The sequence below is a fragment of the Rhipicephalus microplus genome, chromosome 6, assembly GCF_043290135.1.
Source record: "Rhipicephalus microplus isolate Deutch F79 chromosome 6, USDA_Rmic, whole genome shotgun sequence".
Lineage (NCBI taxonomy): Eukaryota > Metazoa > Arthropoda > Arachnida > Ixodida > Ixodidae > Rhipicephalus > Rhipicephalus microplus.
In genome coordinates, this window is record NC_134705.1 from 199,856,931 (window position 1) to 199,874,407 (window position 17,477).

At 44.7% G+C, this 17,477-nt stretch overlaps 2 protein-coding genes across 6 annotated transcripts in view; one reads left to right on the forward strand and one right to left on the reverse strand.

The window, feature by feature from the left end:
* Positions 1–8,340, forward strand: part of PCB (Pyruvate carboxylase) — a 54,798-nt gene extending 46,458 nt beyond the window's left edge. For all 5 annotated transcript variants that reach the window (XM_037418282.2, XM_075867555.1, XM_075867552.1 and 2 more), the window contains 5 exons: positions 2,373–2,617; positions 3,378–3,557; positions 4,378–4,626; positions 5,204–5,347; positions 7,788–8,340. In XM_037418282.2, coding sequence (XP_037274179.2) covers positions 2,373–2,617; positions 3,378–3,557; positions 4,378–4,626; positions 5,204–5,347; positions 7,788–8,045 — 1,076 coding nt within the window. In that variant the 3' untranslated portion in view covers positions 8,046–8,340. The remainder of the gene's footprint in view (positions 1–2,372; positions 2,618–3,377; positions 3,558–4,377; positions 4,627–5,203; positions 5,348–7,787) is intronic.
* A 4,205-nt stretch (positions 8,341–12,545) lies between these two features.
* Positions 12,546–17,169, reverse strand: Ced-12 (engulfment and cell motility Ced-12). The gene is made up of 2 exons (XM_037418283.2): positions 16,460–17,169; positions 12,546–14,339 (listed from the first exon to the last, which is right to left on the reverse strand). The coding sequence occupies exons 1-2, from the start codon at positions 17,021–17,023 to the stop codon at positions 12,708–12,710; spliced, it is 2,196 nt and encodes a 731-aa protein (XP_037274180.2). The 5' UTR covers positions 17,024–17,169; the 3' UTR covers positions 12,546–12,707.
* Between the last annotated feature and the right edge of the window lie 308 nt (positions 17,170–17,477).

The window sequence follows — 17,477 nt, forward strand, 5'->3', positions numbered from 1 at the left end:
ACAATGAACTTTCACTGACTATGTTTACTAAATAGCTTCATAGCACATGTCAACAAAGCATCGCTTACTGCAAATGTTCAGTAATCTTGTAGCTTTAACATAAAGAGCACCTAAACAGCCCCTCATCAGTTGAGTTGGTCATCTCGTTAAAACATACAGATAGTACCACGCAAATGGAAACATGAGTCATATTCAAAAAGAATAATCCTAGGATGGGAACCAACCAGTTATCAACGTGGCCAGTTTACAACTTTGCCGTAGATTAACGCTGTTATGTTTGAAAGCACACTTTTTTGAATTCATATAATGTTGTCGTTTTGATTTGTACTCTGTAATCTCCATAGCTGATGTTACTTTATAGCAGAGCATAGGCCTCTCAGAGATATCTCTGAGTTATTGGGTTACCTATGTTTTGTAACAACAAGCTTCGTCCTATGACTGCCAATTCGCTATCTCCCTTGTACTTTTTGTGTTACCTTTCTATTTGGTGCTTCTGCTATTTTTTAGTATGCAAGTTGTCTTCTTACGTTGTCATTTACCGTATTTACTCGATTCTACCGCGCCCTCGATTGTAACGCGCACCCGATTTCCACCGCGAAAAAAAAAAACAAAACCGTAAGACGTCGATTGCAACGTGCACCCATTTTTCTCGCTGGCCCGCACGATCACACCACTCGAAAAAACTACTCCTTTCGTGAGCGTTTTCCATTTAAATATGAGGTACGGGCGAAGCTTGTGCTCATTCTGACGTGTAACAGAGCATTGCCGTCACTGTAGTTTTACCGTGAACCGATGTCAGCACATGAACTTGCTTCGCCCCCTTCTTCTCGACGGTTGTGGTGCCAGGCATGTCGAAGTAAAGTGGTGTCTGATCGGCATTCTTGATTTGCCCAAGCAGGTAGCGGTTGTTGCGCCGCAAGTTTAGGACGAACCTCTGAAAACTGTGAAGCTTTTCATCGTATTCCTCCGCAAAACTTTTCGCATATGCATGTTCCCCTTCGGAGGAAAAAGCCTTTTTTCTTCATAAAGTTAGTTAGCCAGCACCTGCTCGCTTTAAACTGGCTCCGCATTAGACTTTTTTCTAAGACTAATTGCATAGCCCGCACTTGGAGCAGTTCTGTCGTCACGGGCCGCTGTGCCGCTCGCTGCTCAAGCACATACTCGCCGAGCAGCTCTTTAATTTGCGGAAACCGACCCTGCTGTGGTCCACTGAAGCCTTTGCTTGAAGCTTTGCTGTCGACAATTTTTTGCTTTTGTTTCCGCCGGTCCCGCACGCACGTTTCGGGAACTCCGAACGACCGCGATGCGGCCCGATTTCAACGTCCGTTTCTGCACACGCGATGACTTTTCTTTTAAAAGCGGCATCATGGTGCACTCGAGTTTTTGGAGTCAGCCCTTCCACGCCATCTATGCTAATGCACTACTAGATGACTAACTCCTCAGCACACAAACGAAGTGCCGCACATGGGAAACACATAGGCAGAAATGGCCGACTCGCCATGCCGACGCACATAGGGGGCGGCCATTTTGGATTTGCCGATGGCAATAGATTGACCGTACTCGATTCTAACGCGCATGCGATTTATGAACCCGCCTAACCGGTAAAAAGGTGTGCGTTAGATTCGAGTAATTACGGTAGTTCACATCTTGGTCCATGCAAACACAAGTTTACCAATGATGCCACTATTGATTTTAGGGCACAACTCTTAAGTGGCCATTCCTGCGTCGAGCCTGGGCGTGCTTAGTTCAACCTTACTGAGAGAATGACGAATACAGTGAAAGATGAAAGCAAATGCGAAGAGTGAAGGGCATGGCGAAATCGTGAAGAGGAAAGTAGCATGCTGCACGGGTCTTATAAGATGGTGCCAGAGTAGCTTGCGTTATCTGAGAGGTTTGTGTGCAGAGGCTGCTGTGAATAGCACATACATGCTGGCTCGTGATTTCCAGATTAGCAAGGCAGTCACGTTACACTTCACTCCATGTGGCACATACCACATGAGACAGATTTTTCACACCATCCAATACATCAAGAAATGAAAAACGTATACAGCTGCACTCAAAGTTCACATCATGGACTATCACGATCGTCTGTGAATTTTTGTTTGTCATTCATGGCTTCAGTCTGATATATAAGCGTTCTGATACTGATACATTCTTATCTCATATGGTTGCCAATGTTTGCAATATTATTATTCACAATTTTTAGTTAGTTTGCATTGGATACATTGTTGGGCATAGCCCATTATCTCCCCCCCCTTTTTTTTTTACATTTAAAGAAAGAATAAATGAACTTCACTTGTATTTTCTTGTTACACAAGCACAAATGTTTCTCTTGAACTGCTTGTTTCACCTGTGTCCTTCCTCAACCAAAGGGATCTCCCTGGAAAGCGTGAGCCGATACTCAGCGTACTGGGAGCAAGCTCGTACCCTGTATGCCCCGTTCGAGTGCGCCGTCACCATGAAGAGTGGTAATGCCGACGTGTACGAGAATGAGATCCCCGGAGGACAATACACGAACCTGCAGTTCCAGGCATTCAGCCTGGGACTTGGCGAGCACTTCGAGAGCATCAAGAAGGCCTACCGCGAGGCCAATCTCCTGCTTGGTGACATCATCAAGGTAGCTGCCGACTTCGAAAAGCGTCTTATCTGTGGATATTGTTGCCACTTGCAATCAATGCGGCAGGGCTGTGATTGAGCTAGTTGGTTCTGATTCGTAACTCCTGTAAGCATGAGGGACGCATAATGTGGATGAAGAACACGGGAGAAGCGTTACTTTCAACTGAAATTTTAATGGGTGGTAACACCAAATATACACCTATAGCCATCAGAAAGGGAAAGCATAAAAACTATACATCATAAAAAGAACAATCTATCTAATGGACAACTAATATAGGACAGTGTCCATTCGTGCAAACATGTGTCAAGAATGTATGTGCGAGCAAAGGTCTAAGTGATGAATAAATTAAACGATTCACAATGATAGCATCAGCAAATCAAGTGTCAAGGCACTACGTGACTGCACCATGGGCACATTCTAAAAATTGAAGCTTCCTGATTGCCAAGGTAGTGTTCTTTCTGGTAACTGCACCTGTATATTTGGCGTTAGCGCTCTTTGAAATCTTAGTGTAATGTAGCACACTCCTGTGTTCCTCATTCGTGTTAGTCTTCCGCACTTACAGAAGTTATGGCACTGTTGTGCAATATAGAAAATAGCATGCGATCTCCTCATTTGTTCTATAACATGCAGTACTTTCCTCATTCCTTTCTATTAATGCCTTTCATTTGGTGTCTTCTTAGTTGCCTGTTGTTGCCAATTGATGCCACGTGCTGTTCATGGATGAGCCATCTGCTTCAAGGGCCTTCCCTTATCATTTCAGGTGACGCCCTCTTCCAAAGTTGTCGGGGACCTGGCACAGTTCATGGTGCAGAATGACCTGACCAGCCAGGATGTGCTTGACCGTGCTGAGGAACTGAGCTTTCCCAGCTCTGTGGTGGAGTTCATGCAGGGCTACATCGGAGAGCCCTACGGTGGCTTCCCAGAGCCACTTCGCAGCAAGGCAAGTTCCCCCACTTTGTTTTCAGGAGTTCCCCTTGAATTCACACCCCATAGAACTAGTGTACGGCTGATAATTTGTAACCAGTCTAGTATTGGCCATAAAATAGATTGAACCCGAAAGCTCTCTTGAAGCAAAAGTTCTGACACTATGTTCAGTCAGAACCTATGTTCAACACAGTCACAACAATGGGAAGCAAACCAATTGGAGTGTCTAATCAAGAAATGGTAAGACGGGAAATGCTGCGATGTGTTTATTATAAAAATTTTTTTATCTGTGGTGACTCCGAAGTCATATATACACCGAACACATGTTGCAAACACTGGAAGGTGAGCGCAAGAGAGGTTTATGTTTGTGTGCAGCGGTATGGTGGCTAGCCCTCTATGCACTGTAGCAGTGGTTTGCTGCACATATGCTCCGGCTTGACATGCTCCTCTAGTTGCCATCAAGGCAGTGCCACTTTTCAGTGTAGAGCTCCTTTTTCTTTGTTAGCAGCTCAGAATAGAGTGGGTATAGGTAATATATACATAAACTAATTTTTAATACTAATTACAGTCCACTGAAAGCATTAGACTCCATAGAGCTGAGTCAACAACTCCATAAGCTACCGTCAAGACTCTTCTATTAATTTGCCTGACATACCCGTTAAGAATCTACATCATACTCGGTTAAAAAGAAGGATGCTTGAACATGTTGCTATAATTTCATGTTCTTTTCATTTCCACAGGTACCTAACCATGCCTTCTGACCTGTTGTCAGTCCTTGAAAAAATAAAAAAAAAATAAAGGAGCTTGTTTACGTTCTTTTTTCCCACATTGAACAGATCCTGAAGGACATGGCTCGTATCAGTGGCCGGCCTGGACAAAGCTTGCCTCCACTCGACCTCGGCGTGCTGAAGAAAAAGCTGGTCGACAAGTTTGGGCCCAGGATACGCGAAACAGACGTCATGAGTGCCGCCATGTACCCCAAGGTCTGCGACGACTTCCTCAACTTCCGCCAAACCTTCGGGCCCGTCGACCTTCTTGACACACGAGTCTTCCTCGTCGGACCACGTGTTGGGGACAACTTTGAGGTGAGCAAACACTTTGAAGGCAAAATTACCAAGCAGTTTTTCTACAGTTAAAAGAGCACTAAAGATAAAAGAAGCTTGTTTCACTCAATTACTATCTTAAAACATGTCAGCTCCAGCCACAGCCATTCCTCCCACTGAGAATTTGCATAAGTATTCCATCCAATAGTGCTTACTCATTTTAGCGACATCAAACTCTTGATGAGCATTTCAGATAGCCGACTTATGTGCTGATTAACTTTGTAGCTCCTCAATTTAGGAAAAATCTTGCACCTAAAAAGGCTCGCGAAATGCTTGACATTTTATATACTACATGCTCTAATAAAAATTTAAATGCATCCTTAAAATCACTGCGGAAGTATTATGGTGAGCAAGTTTAATCAAAGCCAGTGAAGAATTTAGAAAGTTTTGAATTAGTATTGCTGCCCCTTAGGCTTGCAGTAATTTTTTGTAATTCTGGAAGTGTGCGAGTTCAGTCATTCATTGAGAGAAAATTTTCACATGTGTAGCCGGTCTAGCGGAATCTTAAGTGTGTCCTGCTTTATGACACACGTCTCCATATGCTTGACCTTGAATACAGGTGACAATTGAGAAAGGCAAAACATTGCACATCAAGACCTTGGCTGTGGCTGCCGATGTCACACCAACCGGTGAGCGCGAGGTATTCTTTGAGCTAAATGGCCAACTGCGATCTGTCTTTGTCAAGGACAACAGTATGAGTGAGGTAAGTGACATGCTTACGCCTACAGCTACATTGATTACAACATGAACAACAAAAGTTGTTCATAGCTGCTTTTTCTGCTGCTGCACTCACATAATGACTGCATTCTTGAACAACTGAGTTGGTGTAGGGCTGGGCCTGACGACAGACGAGTGTCTGCTTGTCATGCTGCAGTTCTGGGGACTCTTAAATGGCGTAACCTTAATGTAACCATACATGGTTGCAGATGAAGCGGAAGCCGCACAGCTATATCAGAAAATCGCAAGTGTAGCATTGGAGAGCCGCAGCTCTGCTGTTTCTGCAGATTTCACACTGGGCGGAACTGTGGTAGATGTTTTTTAAAGAAAATGGACACAAAATTAGGGATGCAATCAGTGTGTGGGGTAAATTTTTCATGCAAAAACGTTTTACGGTATGTAGGTGTCACATGAATTCCACACTAGCCTTCTATTCTTTTCTCAATATATAATTGACCCCTCTCTTTTATTTGGAGTTTGACTGCTCACTGTTGACATCACAAAAATATTTCTTCTCAAAACCAGCAATGTTATCGCTAAAGGCATCGTAACAGTTTCACAGAAAGTTGAGAAAATATGGCTGTGCAACTTGCCTGTTACGTTTTAGTACGTGGTGGTTTTTGAGCATCTGAAACGCCACAACTTCTTAATCTAGGGCCGCTGCAACTGATGATGCCCCTAGCAAGCGATCATGTTTGGTAAGCTTTTTGTGAGATTTACGCTGGATGCATCAATTGCGAGTGATAATTTTCCTAGCTCGCTCTGTTAGGACAATTGGCAGAGTGCCATACTGCCAAAGCATGTAGACATTCGAACAAATCAAACACTTTGCAAAAATACCTCGCAAAGTGAGAATCCAAAAATGCGTTCCTTTCTTCATCTCCTCTTGAACTGCACTCATCAGCACTCAGCCAAGATCTGACTGATGAATAAAACTGCTGACGGATAGAACCACACAAACACTGCTTAACATGCATGACCCACGAACACAAAAACAACGCAATGTGATCATTGTCAAAATGTGAGAAGCATGGCCACAGATCTCGAAGGTCTGTCGACTGTAAAGCAAAGTTAATTTATAAATGTGGCATGCATACCATATACCATTGCGAATCTTGGAAGCTGTGCTTTTGCTAGCAAGAACCATTAAATATAGTGGGCTTTGAGCTCCAATCACTTAGGCGTGCTTGACTGTAGTTGCAAAATCAGTCAGTCTGTGAAGAAACCTTATTTGGGTCCCAAGGAATAGTTGCAGGCTGCACCCACATTGTGGCCGGGAGATCATAGTGCTACACCCATTCGTGGGCCCTTTGGACAGCTCTTAGTTGTTTATAGAGATTGCCGCTTTTGAGGGCTTCCTCCATCCTCTTGTTTATTAAAAGAGGCATTTCGTATCGTCGGACATTGCCAGAGCATGTGAGCTCACAAGAAATACTCTTCATGGCACTCAAGGCAGTGGAGATTAATGTCCAGAGCAAAGCAACTACATCATCCTCTCGACGGGAAATATCCCGTTCGTAACATTCTCAGGGTCTAGTCGGCTTTCGTTGCGGGAGAGAAAATTTCCTGCGCCCGAGCTGATAGTGTTTCACTATTGCGTGAAAAGAGAGTAATGGGTCGGAGTTATGCTCCCTACCTGGATTGTCAAGCGTATCGGGACCATCGCGGAATGTCACACCTCACCGTTGGTCATGAACTAGTTCATTCGGGTTGGGTTTGCTGGTATGTACATTGATTCTATTGTGCACTGGGAACCATATGGTAGTGTGAGAGGCATCAGGCGTTCTTTTCTTGGATATATCCGTGGCTTCTTTGGAGATGAGACTCGATAGAAAGGCTCGGATAGCTGATCTGGCGCCAATGTAGATGTAAGACAACCATGAGGGGTCATTCATTGCTAGCGCGGTAGCAGCTTCTTCGGCCACTGCAACCCTGATGTGTTTAATTGAAGCTGCATTAAGGATCGTCCCATGTGGATCAGTTACAACAGCTACAAATGAATCTGTCCGCCCATACTGCGCAACATCTACGTAAGTAGTTATATCAAGGCTCTTGTGCGCAAGGTCTATGAGGGAGCGGGCTCGTGCCTTGCGCCTAGCTACATTATATTGCGGGTGCACATTTTTTGGGGAAGGGCTAACCTGAAAGGACTACATTTTATGAAAAAGGGGGCGAGGCGAAGAGAAGATCCCCCCTTTTTTATGAAATGTATTTTACACTACAGTAAAGCCTGCCTAACCAATGTAAGCACCCAATTACCCAAAAAGAAGTCTTCTTGAGCACTGAGGCACGATTATCATGTGAGAAAAAAAAAAAAAAAATCTTTGATGGCAAAAATTCAGTTATTGTCATTATGCGAGTAAATACAGTACATCTCCTGTACATCAACGAACTTATGTCGTTGTTTCTTCGTGGCATTGTCGCAGGACATTGTGGTACAGCCCAAGGCAGACAAAGACGTCAAGGGAAGCGTGGGTGCCCCCATGCCGGGTACTGTGGTCGACATCAAGGTCAAAGAAGGACAGGAGATCAACAAGGGTGACGCGTTGGTCGTGCTGAGCGCCATGAAGATGGAAATGGTGGTGCAGGCACCCGTGGCCGGCAAGGTGAAGAAGATCTACATCACCAAGGACATGAAACTTCAGGGTGACGACCTTTTGCTTGAGATCGAGGAGGCTTCGTGATCTCGTTTATTGGAACGAAGAGCCCCTTCTGTTTCTCAAAGTCCATGTCTATTGTTGGAGCAACTTCAGCGATGAATCCCTCACCCGAGCCAACATTTCCGATAGGCCATGCGCTCGCAGTTCAGAAGTCCACATGCGAGCATTGGCCAATAATGACTTCCAAGAGAGGAACCAACCTGAATGTTTAATTTCCGGCACCTTTCCATTGTTGTTCATTTATACCATGTTCATTTCTTCTTTCCTTCCACCCCGAGACATGGGATATCGATTACAAAGGCGCGCGTTTATGATGTGATGTGTTCTTTAAGGTTTTCGGCTTCTAGGGGTGCCCTCGCCTTTCAGGAGCATTGAATGGGTGTCACATATCAACCAAAGCGCCCTAGTCATCTGATGCAACGTGCTTGCTCATTGTGCTCGATGAACATAAAGCAGAGCCAACATTCAGCTAAGCAACACACGAGGCTAGTTTGACCACATTCTGTTTTCTCGTGCTTTCAACGAGGAACAGAATAATTGAAGAGCGACGCAGTGAAAGTGCAAACTATTAGCTGATTTTATTCGAAGTGAGTGTTTATACACGGTGATCGGTGGGTGGCAAAAGTAGCTTCGCGATTTGTTAAGAATTATAAAAAAAATTATAAAGACGAAACAAGCCTGGGAGTCCTGTTGGCTAGCCCTTAGGTTAGTCTAATGCGCTATTCACGTTTTGTAGGAATTGAACTTCCTGTCATTGTCTGTTAGACATACTCTGTGATTGTGCACAAATTTGCACAGTGGCAGACACGTGTTCTTAATTTTTAAAAAATCTTTACGGGTTGACGGGCGTCCCTTCCCTGATTTAGTGTTTGCTGGTTAGCGAGACATTTAGTTACGTGAAGGTGCACTCCAGAGAGTGCCATGCTTTAGCTAACAAGCCACTCTTGTGACGTCCAACTCGATTATTGCCTATATCAATAGATGAACGATTTCCCTTAGGCATTACTTATGTATAGTATACGCTTCCGGTGTTTGCCTTTTGCAAGCAACCAATTTTCCGGTGCCGTTGACTCTATCGTCATTTTCTACATTTATGTTATATAATATAAAAAGTAGTTTATTTGCATTTTATATACAACTTTTAGGAGACCTAAAAGTGGTTTTACAGGTTCATTTCAAAGTGTTTTTTATATGCTTTGCGGTCGAAGTCGTGTTACAGTTAGTCAAGTACCTCGAACATTCTATTAAAAAAAAAATCTCATGTTCTTAATAAGAGTGTTGGACATTTTAGAATACTTTTTGTTCCATTTTTTTGTTTGTGTATATTCATGTGTGCAATTGTTGTACAAGCATCACTTCAGTTTAGTTAGGGAGTGCTCTAGAGGTCTCCAATTTTTTCCCTGGGAACTCAAGAAAACAGCCTTAACCACTGCCTTGGTGATCCACTTGTCAGCGAATAGAAGCGTGGGAGCAGAGCACCTTGAAGTGCTTGTGTTGTTCGAGAGTGATAATGCGGTCTTTCAGAGAGAGTCTTCCAAGGAAGGTGCGTATGAATAGTTCCACACATGTCTATTTTTCACAAGTCGTTTTTTATTTTGGTCGGTCCTCATGTGCTCTTGCTGTATATAATCACAATAAATAAAACGTCGAAACGCGCTGCGTTTTGTGCTCTCGTTAAAAAGTGGAAATTTTCATTTGGCGCCAAGTACACACATGTGAAACGTTTATGCTTCACGATTCATACAGACACAACAGTAGAGTGCTGCATTATTCACACTATATAAAATGGGTTCCTCCTTTATAAGTAGATATAAAGCAGCCACAAAAATTGAATGCAAGCTAGAACCTTGCATGTACTTCTGTAAGAAAATGTAGGACGACTAGTGTACCAGACTTAAGCATGCCTCGTAAAATGTATCACGATACCAAGCATGGGTAAATGCAGTCAGTTTGTATTTTTGCGACCTGCGCAGACACCATCACAATGCTATGAGAAGTGTCACAAATACTATAGTTAAAGTGCCAAGCATTTCACAAAGCAGTGTCATGGAGATATGCAGAAACATTTTTTGCAACAGTTCACAAAAAGATTTTATGGTCGCGTACAGAATTTCATGGCACTGGTTCCACATCAATTTTGAATAGTCATTCTGTGAAGGAACACTGCTACCAGTTTTATCAATGTTTTAGAAGCCACAAGAGACTGAAACATAGGGTTCAAGGCTATGCACTAGGCTCTATGGGTTGTCATTGCAAAGCTAATGCCCCATAAACTTTTGCAGTCAAATGTAGAGTATGGTAAATTGATGAAAACAAATCTTTATATCTACAGTAAACAAAAGAGCAATAGGTGCAACTTTCATAAAAAAATATATATATGTAGTGTCACCCAGACATACATGTACAGGTTTGCAGGTCCTGGAGGTAAAAACTGAGGCATTGTACTCATGGATTTAAACGAGAGATGAAGTTTTTCAGTGTAACAAATGGTGTGCGCAATTGCTTGAGAAAACTATGTATTGTGACGAATGTGGTCTCTAAAAGATAACATTGGCTCTGATCTACATGTTCAAGTCGAAAGTACGTTGATATGACCCGAAGAGAAAGTATGTGTGTTGCTTAGCCCTCTCTCAATTGTCCTGTTTCATTCCTCGAGTACTATACATGAATAACTCGACACAGTATCATTGCACCACAAGAACTCTGCCTTCAGTATTCCATCACTGTTGCAAACAAACCAGGCTTCGTTTTGTGTGCTACATGTAAAACTACATATGCTACATGTACGTTTACTGTAGACATAAAGATTTGTTTTCAACTATTTACCATACCCTACATTTGAGCACAAAAGTTTATGGGGCTTTGACCCCCGATTTCAACCCCTTTCAGCCAAATGAAATGCTTCAGCATCGTCAAACACCTATGGATAAGGTGCCAATAGCGCGAGCCAATATCGAAAACCTTTATTAGATCACTCTAGTTTAATATTGTGCTGTACATTGTGTATGTAATGTTGGCCATTACAAATGTACTCTTGCAGGCAACCAGTGACATACTTCTGAAAGGAAATCTGCTTGAAGTTGGGGCCTGTTTTAGTCTTGTTTTGCTTCGTTTCCATGTTGTCTTATTTCAAGGTTTGTGCGGAGTAAAAACAGGTTGGCCCCAATATTTGATTGCAGCAGTTAATACAAGAAGCTGAATCCGTCTACATGAAGCATGAGCAGCCTGCTGGTGCCAATGCGCTAAACTTGGTACCAGGTGGGGAAACTGCCAGCTGCCTATGTTTGACATTTGGCTCTGGTAGTGCAACCATGTGCTTTTTCAGCAAAGTTTGCTTCACCACATCTGTGGTCTGCCACATGTAAATGTTTTGATGCTGCAGCACCGCCACTTACATGTTCATTCCAAGAAATGGACAGACATGTACAAAACATAGTACCACCCTTAAATACACCATGTGATATCGTGACAATGAACAAGCCTTGGGTTTTCTTTCGGCATGGATTGCACTGTATGTTTCCTCCACACTGAATTTTTCTTTTTCTTGAGTTGTGTATTCTACACTAATACTCACTTTTCATCCCAGCTGAGGACTCCACATGTACAAAAAATCGTTACATTATGGAAAAACTTTCGTTACTTTAGCCTCAGCACTACATACATTCAGGTGTATAAATGAAACTCTGGTAGACAATTTAAGTGTGAGCACCAGTAACTGAAAATTTCAGTGGAAGTCAGTGATGTGATGTACTTGATTATCTAACTTTGGAGCCTCTGCAATATAAATGTCTTTGCATGGAAGCAGCATACATACTTTTGCTGTCCACAATACTGAGAAGATATAGGAATTCCTTTTTTCTACACTTTGCAACAGAGTTGCTTTAGAGGTAATTGAACAAAAGGCATTGTTGGCGAGAGGACAGAAGATTGAAAAACATCTTCGACAAAAGAAGCTTAATGGCCAGGATAATCGAGAACTGAACTCAAAGAAAGTGGTTTCAAGTCTTCGGTTTACAAAATCACAGTGTTCACACAGAAAAAGTGCTTAAAACAAGTGCTTAAAATACTGTTCAACTGAGCTCTTAATTTTCATCCATATTTTCACATGAAACTTATAGTTACTCTAGAAGCATGTAATGGAATGTTAAAACATACAAGTATATGGAGACCTGTAGACCCTTTTCGTAATTGTTAAGCTAGCTTTCCTGCAAAGCAGTTAGCCCTGCCAATGCTAGTCGCTTAGTGGAAGCAGCGTGTTCAAGCCCAATTCCATTGCTCTGAGATGTGAAACATGTAGATTTGGTTCTCGTGGCATAAACGTGCATGATAGACAAACCTCAGCACTTGCGACTAGTACCTGATCTTCACTTGAAGGACGAAAGGTGCGGTGATTAGTTGGTTGAATATGCCAGAAAGCACACTTACAGATTATGAACAGGCTCTTGTAATGAATTGCACTTTCAAAACGGTCTCAAGAAGCGAAAATTATAGCACTCCAATGAGGCCAGGCAGGAGATCAAGAGATGAGAAGATCAGGATGGTTGAGATTAAAACAAGGAGTCAGCGAAAGCACTCGGTAAAAAGGGGGTGGGGGAGGGGGGGTGGACAAGCACGTAGAAAATGTCCAGCATAGTTAATTTTAAAGCGACTGTACACAAAGTTCAACAATTGCCACTTTCCACCGTTCTACTTAAACTCGTAGCAGAAGTCAAAGTTAGGCGGTTCCTTAGGAAGTGGTGGTGGGCTCTCTGGGATGTCCACACCTTCCGTGTCCAAAAGCCTCAGCTTGATCTCCATACTAAGCAGTGTTTCTAAGTCATTTTTCGTTTCCTTGCTGACCATCTTCTTGCCAAGCAAGGCATTGATGCCATCTGTCCAGTAGTCAAAGATCTTTTCGTTTGATGCAACAAAGTTTAGAGGCTCTTGATTAGAGTCTGGTAAGAGCGAAAAAGCCAGCGAAGCTGTAGACTTTGCCTTGCGAGTGTCTTTCATGTATGGACACTCACGGCCAGTCGCTAGACTTCTGATTTCGATCACGGGCAGCTTGTGCGGCAGCTCTTCGAGGCTGGGTGTCGCGTTTTCCTCGCAGTCGCCGTAGTGGAAGACCTTTTGGCTCGGTGACAGTCGGCAGTACCAAAACTTGTCCTTGATCCTGTGACCCTTGGCTGAGTACTTGGTGAACAGTGTGCCCTCACATAGGAACTGCACCCTCTGCTGCTGGATCAGGTCCATTATCTCGGGCGTGACCTGCTCTCGGAGCTCGATGATGGGCCGTGCTTGGCTCTCCCATTCTTCCCTCGTAGACTGTTCCTGCTGCCACAGGTTCATGATCTCTGAGTAGGTCAGCATGGCGAGCTTGCTGCGGAACTTGTCAAGACTCATGAGAGGTGGCTCTGTGGCCAAAGCACGGCTGATCTGTTCCTGGACTACACTAAACACCTTCACAAAGTCTTCGGTCGTTGCCCTCATCTCTTTCCAAGTCTTGTTCAAGAGCATGATGCCGATGCAAAAGAATTCTTCGAATGGATGGTCGTGTGTAAAGAACATTGGGTAATAAGTCTTTCCTTGCTCTGTAGGAGGTTCACCTATCTTGAGGATTTCAGCCAGAAGCCGTGTTAGTCGAATACTGCTACGGCCAAACGGGCACTCGTGCTCATCAGCCCTGCACGAGTTTTCGAGAACAAATTTGGTGTAGCTTTCTGTGTGGTTCCTAGCGAAGTATACCATGTTGTCTAATGCCAATATTCCGGGTGGTTCACTGAAGTCCTCGATAGGATTGGTATGGTTTTGAAAACCCAGCTTCTTGTAGTCTTTTGCATAGCCACCGCCTTTCCGGCCACCACTTGTAGTGCTGCAGGTGCCGTCGGCTTCAACGTCAAATGCAATGCGTCGTAGTTCAAGGATTCGCTCGCGTGCCTCAGCATCATTTGGGTCAACACCGACACGCCGTTCATCCAGTAAGTTAAGCAGCAGTGTTTGAAGAACATAAAGTTGATGAGCCATTTCAGTGCCAACATGCTGTTGTGAACGTTGGAGGACAGCCGTGACAATTACATTGCGAATGTGCCGCGAGGACAGGGTTGCCGCTAGTGTCTTCCGCTTCGTGGTGCTCTCAGCTTTGAGGAAGAGCGCGTTGATCAGTGCCACAGCAGACTGCTGTATTTCCACTGATGATGACTGCATGTGCATAATAAGATTTGGTAATGTGACCTCTTGATCTACCATGGCATAGCGACCAGTGCCGTTCAGTACAAGAGATTCCAATATGGATAGTGAGGCCTGTAATGTCCTTGTGTCCTGAGTTGTGTTGACATTCACCTGCAAAGAGATAGTACACAGAGTCTAAATTTCTTTGCTACTCCAACTGGCAAAGAAGCCTCAACACTATATATGCTAAAGGAGGGTTGCACAGGGGCATGGCCCACGAGATGGCGCCAGTGTCAAAGAGGCAGCGTATCCATCTTTGTGGTCTCTATCCCGGTTGCCACCGGCAAGCAGTTGCTGAACGTACACTCATGGGTGCGTGTCCGTGCGAGATTTCTGTGGTCACAATGGTACTTAGGTTGCTACAACCACTCGAGTAAAAGGCTGGTCATGAGAATGAGTCTGATGTCGGCTTTTTTTCCATACCTAAAGTGATTGGAAATCAATCTAACGGGTTTGGATGGCAATGCCACACACTATACCGCATGCGTGTTAAACATTTCTGGTAAGTGTTCAGAACGTATGCGACGTCATAGAGGTCTGCTTTTGTGGTGAAAAACTTGGGTTTTCGGGACGTGTTATGAAGCTTTGTTTATGCAGCAGGAGACAAGTGTGCACAGTATACGTTTGCGATCGCTGCATGTCAGTGGTATCATTCAAGTAGATGCGGCGTGTTACAGATTTCAGTGTGTTAGTAAACAGTCAGCAACGCAGTGCGTTCTTGTTTACCCATGCTTTGACGAGAGCACACTGCGTCGCTGACTGTTTAAGAGAATGGTCAGCTAAGCATATGAACTGGTGTGGTGAAAACTGCCCGACGCGCATTGTTGGGCTCGGCAGCAAACAGCATTTTTGATCGCAAGCGGCTTGGGCTCGACCACAAACGAACTATGCGAATTGTATCACGTCGCTTGCTTTCGCAAACGGTGAAGCCCTTCCACACAAAGAATTCGTGAAGCGACACCACCGGGGTGACAAAAATGATTGGTTCGAACACTGAGCAAGGGGAACCAGTCACGTTTTCGACAACGAGGCAGCGGCCGTTTCCGAGGTCTCTAACTCTGTGCTGTTGGGCCCATCCACTAGTCATATAGTTGTGGGCGTCCATCGATTTATAGGCTTTAAGCTCGTCCCTTGTTGTGAAGCTTGTTCCACCAACAAGGTGGTTCTTATTGCCCGTGAGCACGATGCGAGAATAACACTTCACGTCACACACAGCTTTATCGCTGCTGAAGTCGAACAGGTCGATATCCACCTCAAAGGTGAACCTTATTTTCGTAGCGAAGTTTCGTTGGACCTTGGAAGTCACGCGCGTAAGTATTCAGTCGCATTCCACCACATTGGTACCGTACCTAGCGGCATGCACACAACCTGTCACTGCCGCTCACCGCTTCAAAAAGGACGCGCTCAGACCACTGAAATGGCGGTGGAGGCAAACGTCACTAGCGCTTCAAGCGGATCACGCCACGTGCAACCCTCCTATACACAAATGTCATAATATTGATTGATTGGTGGGGCTTAACGTCCCAAAACCACCATATGATTATGAGAGACCCCGTAGTGGAGGGCTTCGATAATTTCGACCACCTGGGGTTTTTTAACGTGCACCCAAATCCGAGTACACGGGCCTACAACATTTCTGCCTCCATCGGAAATGCAGCCTCCACAGCCGCGACTTGATCCCGCGACCTGCGGGTCAACGTCATATTATATACATATGTATATGTACATAATGCACATTGTGTACAATGTATACATAATATGGTCACTCCTAACACGTCAAGAAAATGTTCCAGGAGTTGATAATGTGTTTCCACGGCAAAGACGATGTACACCTTTGTTTTTCTCTACCTCAACATTGGCATGCACTGTGAAAATATGGCTAGCAGCTGCGGCTTATCACTACAGCACAAGAGATGCACGCACACAATTCGAAAGAACTTCAACCACAGTTCATACCGTAATAATTACAAGGCATTTGAATTTTCAAAGCACCAGCTATGTACGTTAAAGCTCACTTACCGCATCATCAATAAATATTTTAGTTCAGGTAGGACTTATGAGGACACAAGTACAGGCAAGAACGCGGTGCCTATACAAAAAAAAAAAATGCTAGCGCTCTTTTGCTCGCACAGCATCTTCAACACTTCACACGGCACCTTAAGCATGCCAAACTGTGGCTTCTACTGAGTGATAAGAATAACTCGTCAAAGACTAACGGCGCGTAGTAGTACCTGATTGGCGACGCGGCCAACAAACTTGGGTTCCAAAATGTCCCATAAGACGATGCCGTGATCCATGAGTTCTACGAACGACTGCAAGGTGAGCGCCAAGTGATCGCCCGTGTAGGAACCCGCTTCGACCATGTTGATGAGCAGTTGGTGTCCCTGCTTGTTTATGAACTCCAGCGCGAACGTGTAGTCCGACGAAAGCCTCTGCAGACGCTCCAGGGCCACCCGCATGTCATCGGGCTTGTTCGAGTGCAGCTTGTCGAGGATGTCCTGCGCAGTCTTGGCGGGGCTGTGCGTCAGGCGCAGGACGTAGCCGTTCTTAATGTCGTTTCGGTTCTTCTCCGTGATGTACGAGCGGGCATTGTCGGAGAACTGGAGTGAGTACTGCTCGGGCTCGGCCAGCGCCCAGGTGTTGCACAGGTCCTGGATGATGGCCGTGAGCGGTCGCTGCTGGTCGAACTCGATGAGCTGCGGCACTTGCTCGTCCATCTCGACGGCGATCTTGACGATGTGCGCGTCCTTGATGGCGGACATCGTGCCTGGCTTTGACTGGCGGGCGCCCTTCATGGCGGATGTGAGCGGCCGCGCTTACGCAGCGCGAAAACGCGTCTTGTCTGCGCCGGGGCGGATGTCGGCTTGCCGCCGCCGCCGCCGCTCCCACATCAACAGCTCTTGGCACTTCGTTCCTCGGTAGCGTCAACACCGGAGGCAGAAGACCGGAGAAGGGCGGAACGGCCAACTAACGGATCGTGTTGGCTTCGAACAATCTCCCGGTGAGTAAGCATTGGTACAAAAGAAACGAAATCGAAACTACTTGTCAAGCGTGGTAGTTACATAGTTGCAATACATACCGTGTTAACTTTATGGGTAGTTAGGTCGTAAACCCCTATATTATAGCTGGGAAAAACTAAGGCGCGGCACATTTTCTTGATTGACCGAGCGAGTTTTACCTCAACTCATCGTGAAAAACTAAGGAATTTAGTTAGGTCAAGTTGGGGACATATAGTGAACTTTTTCTCCT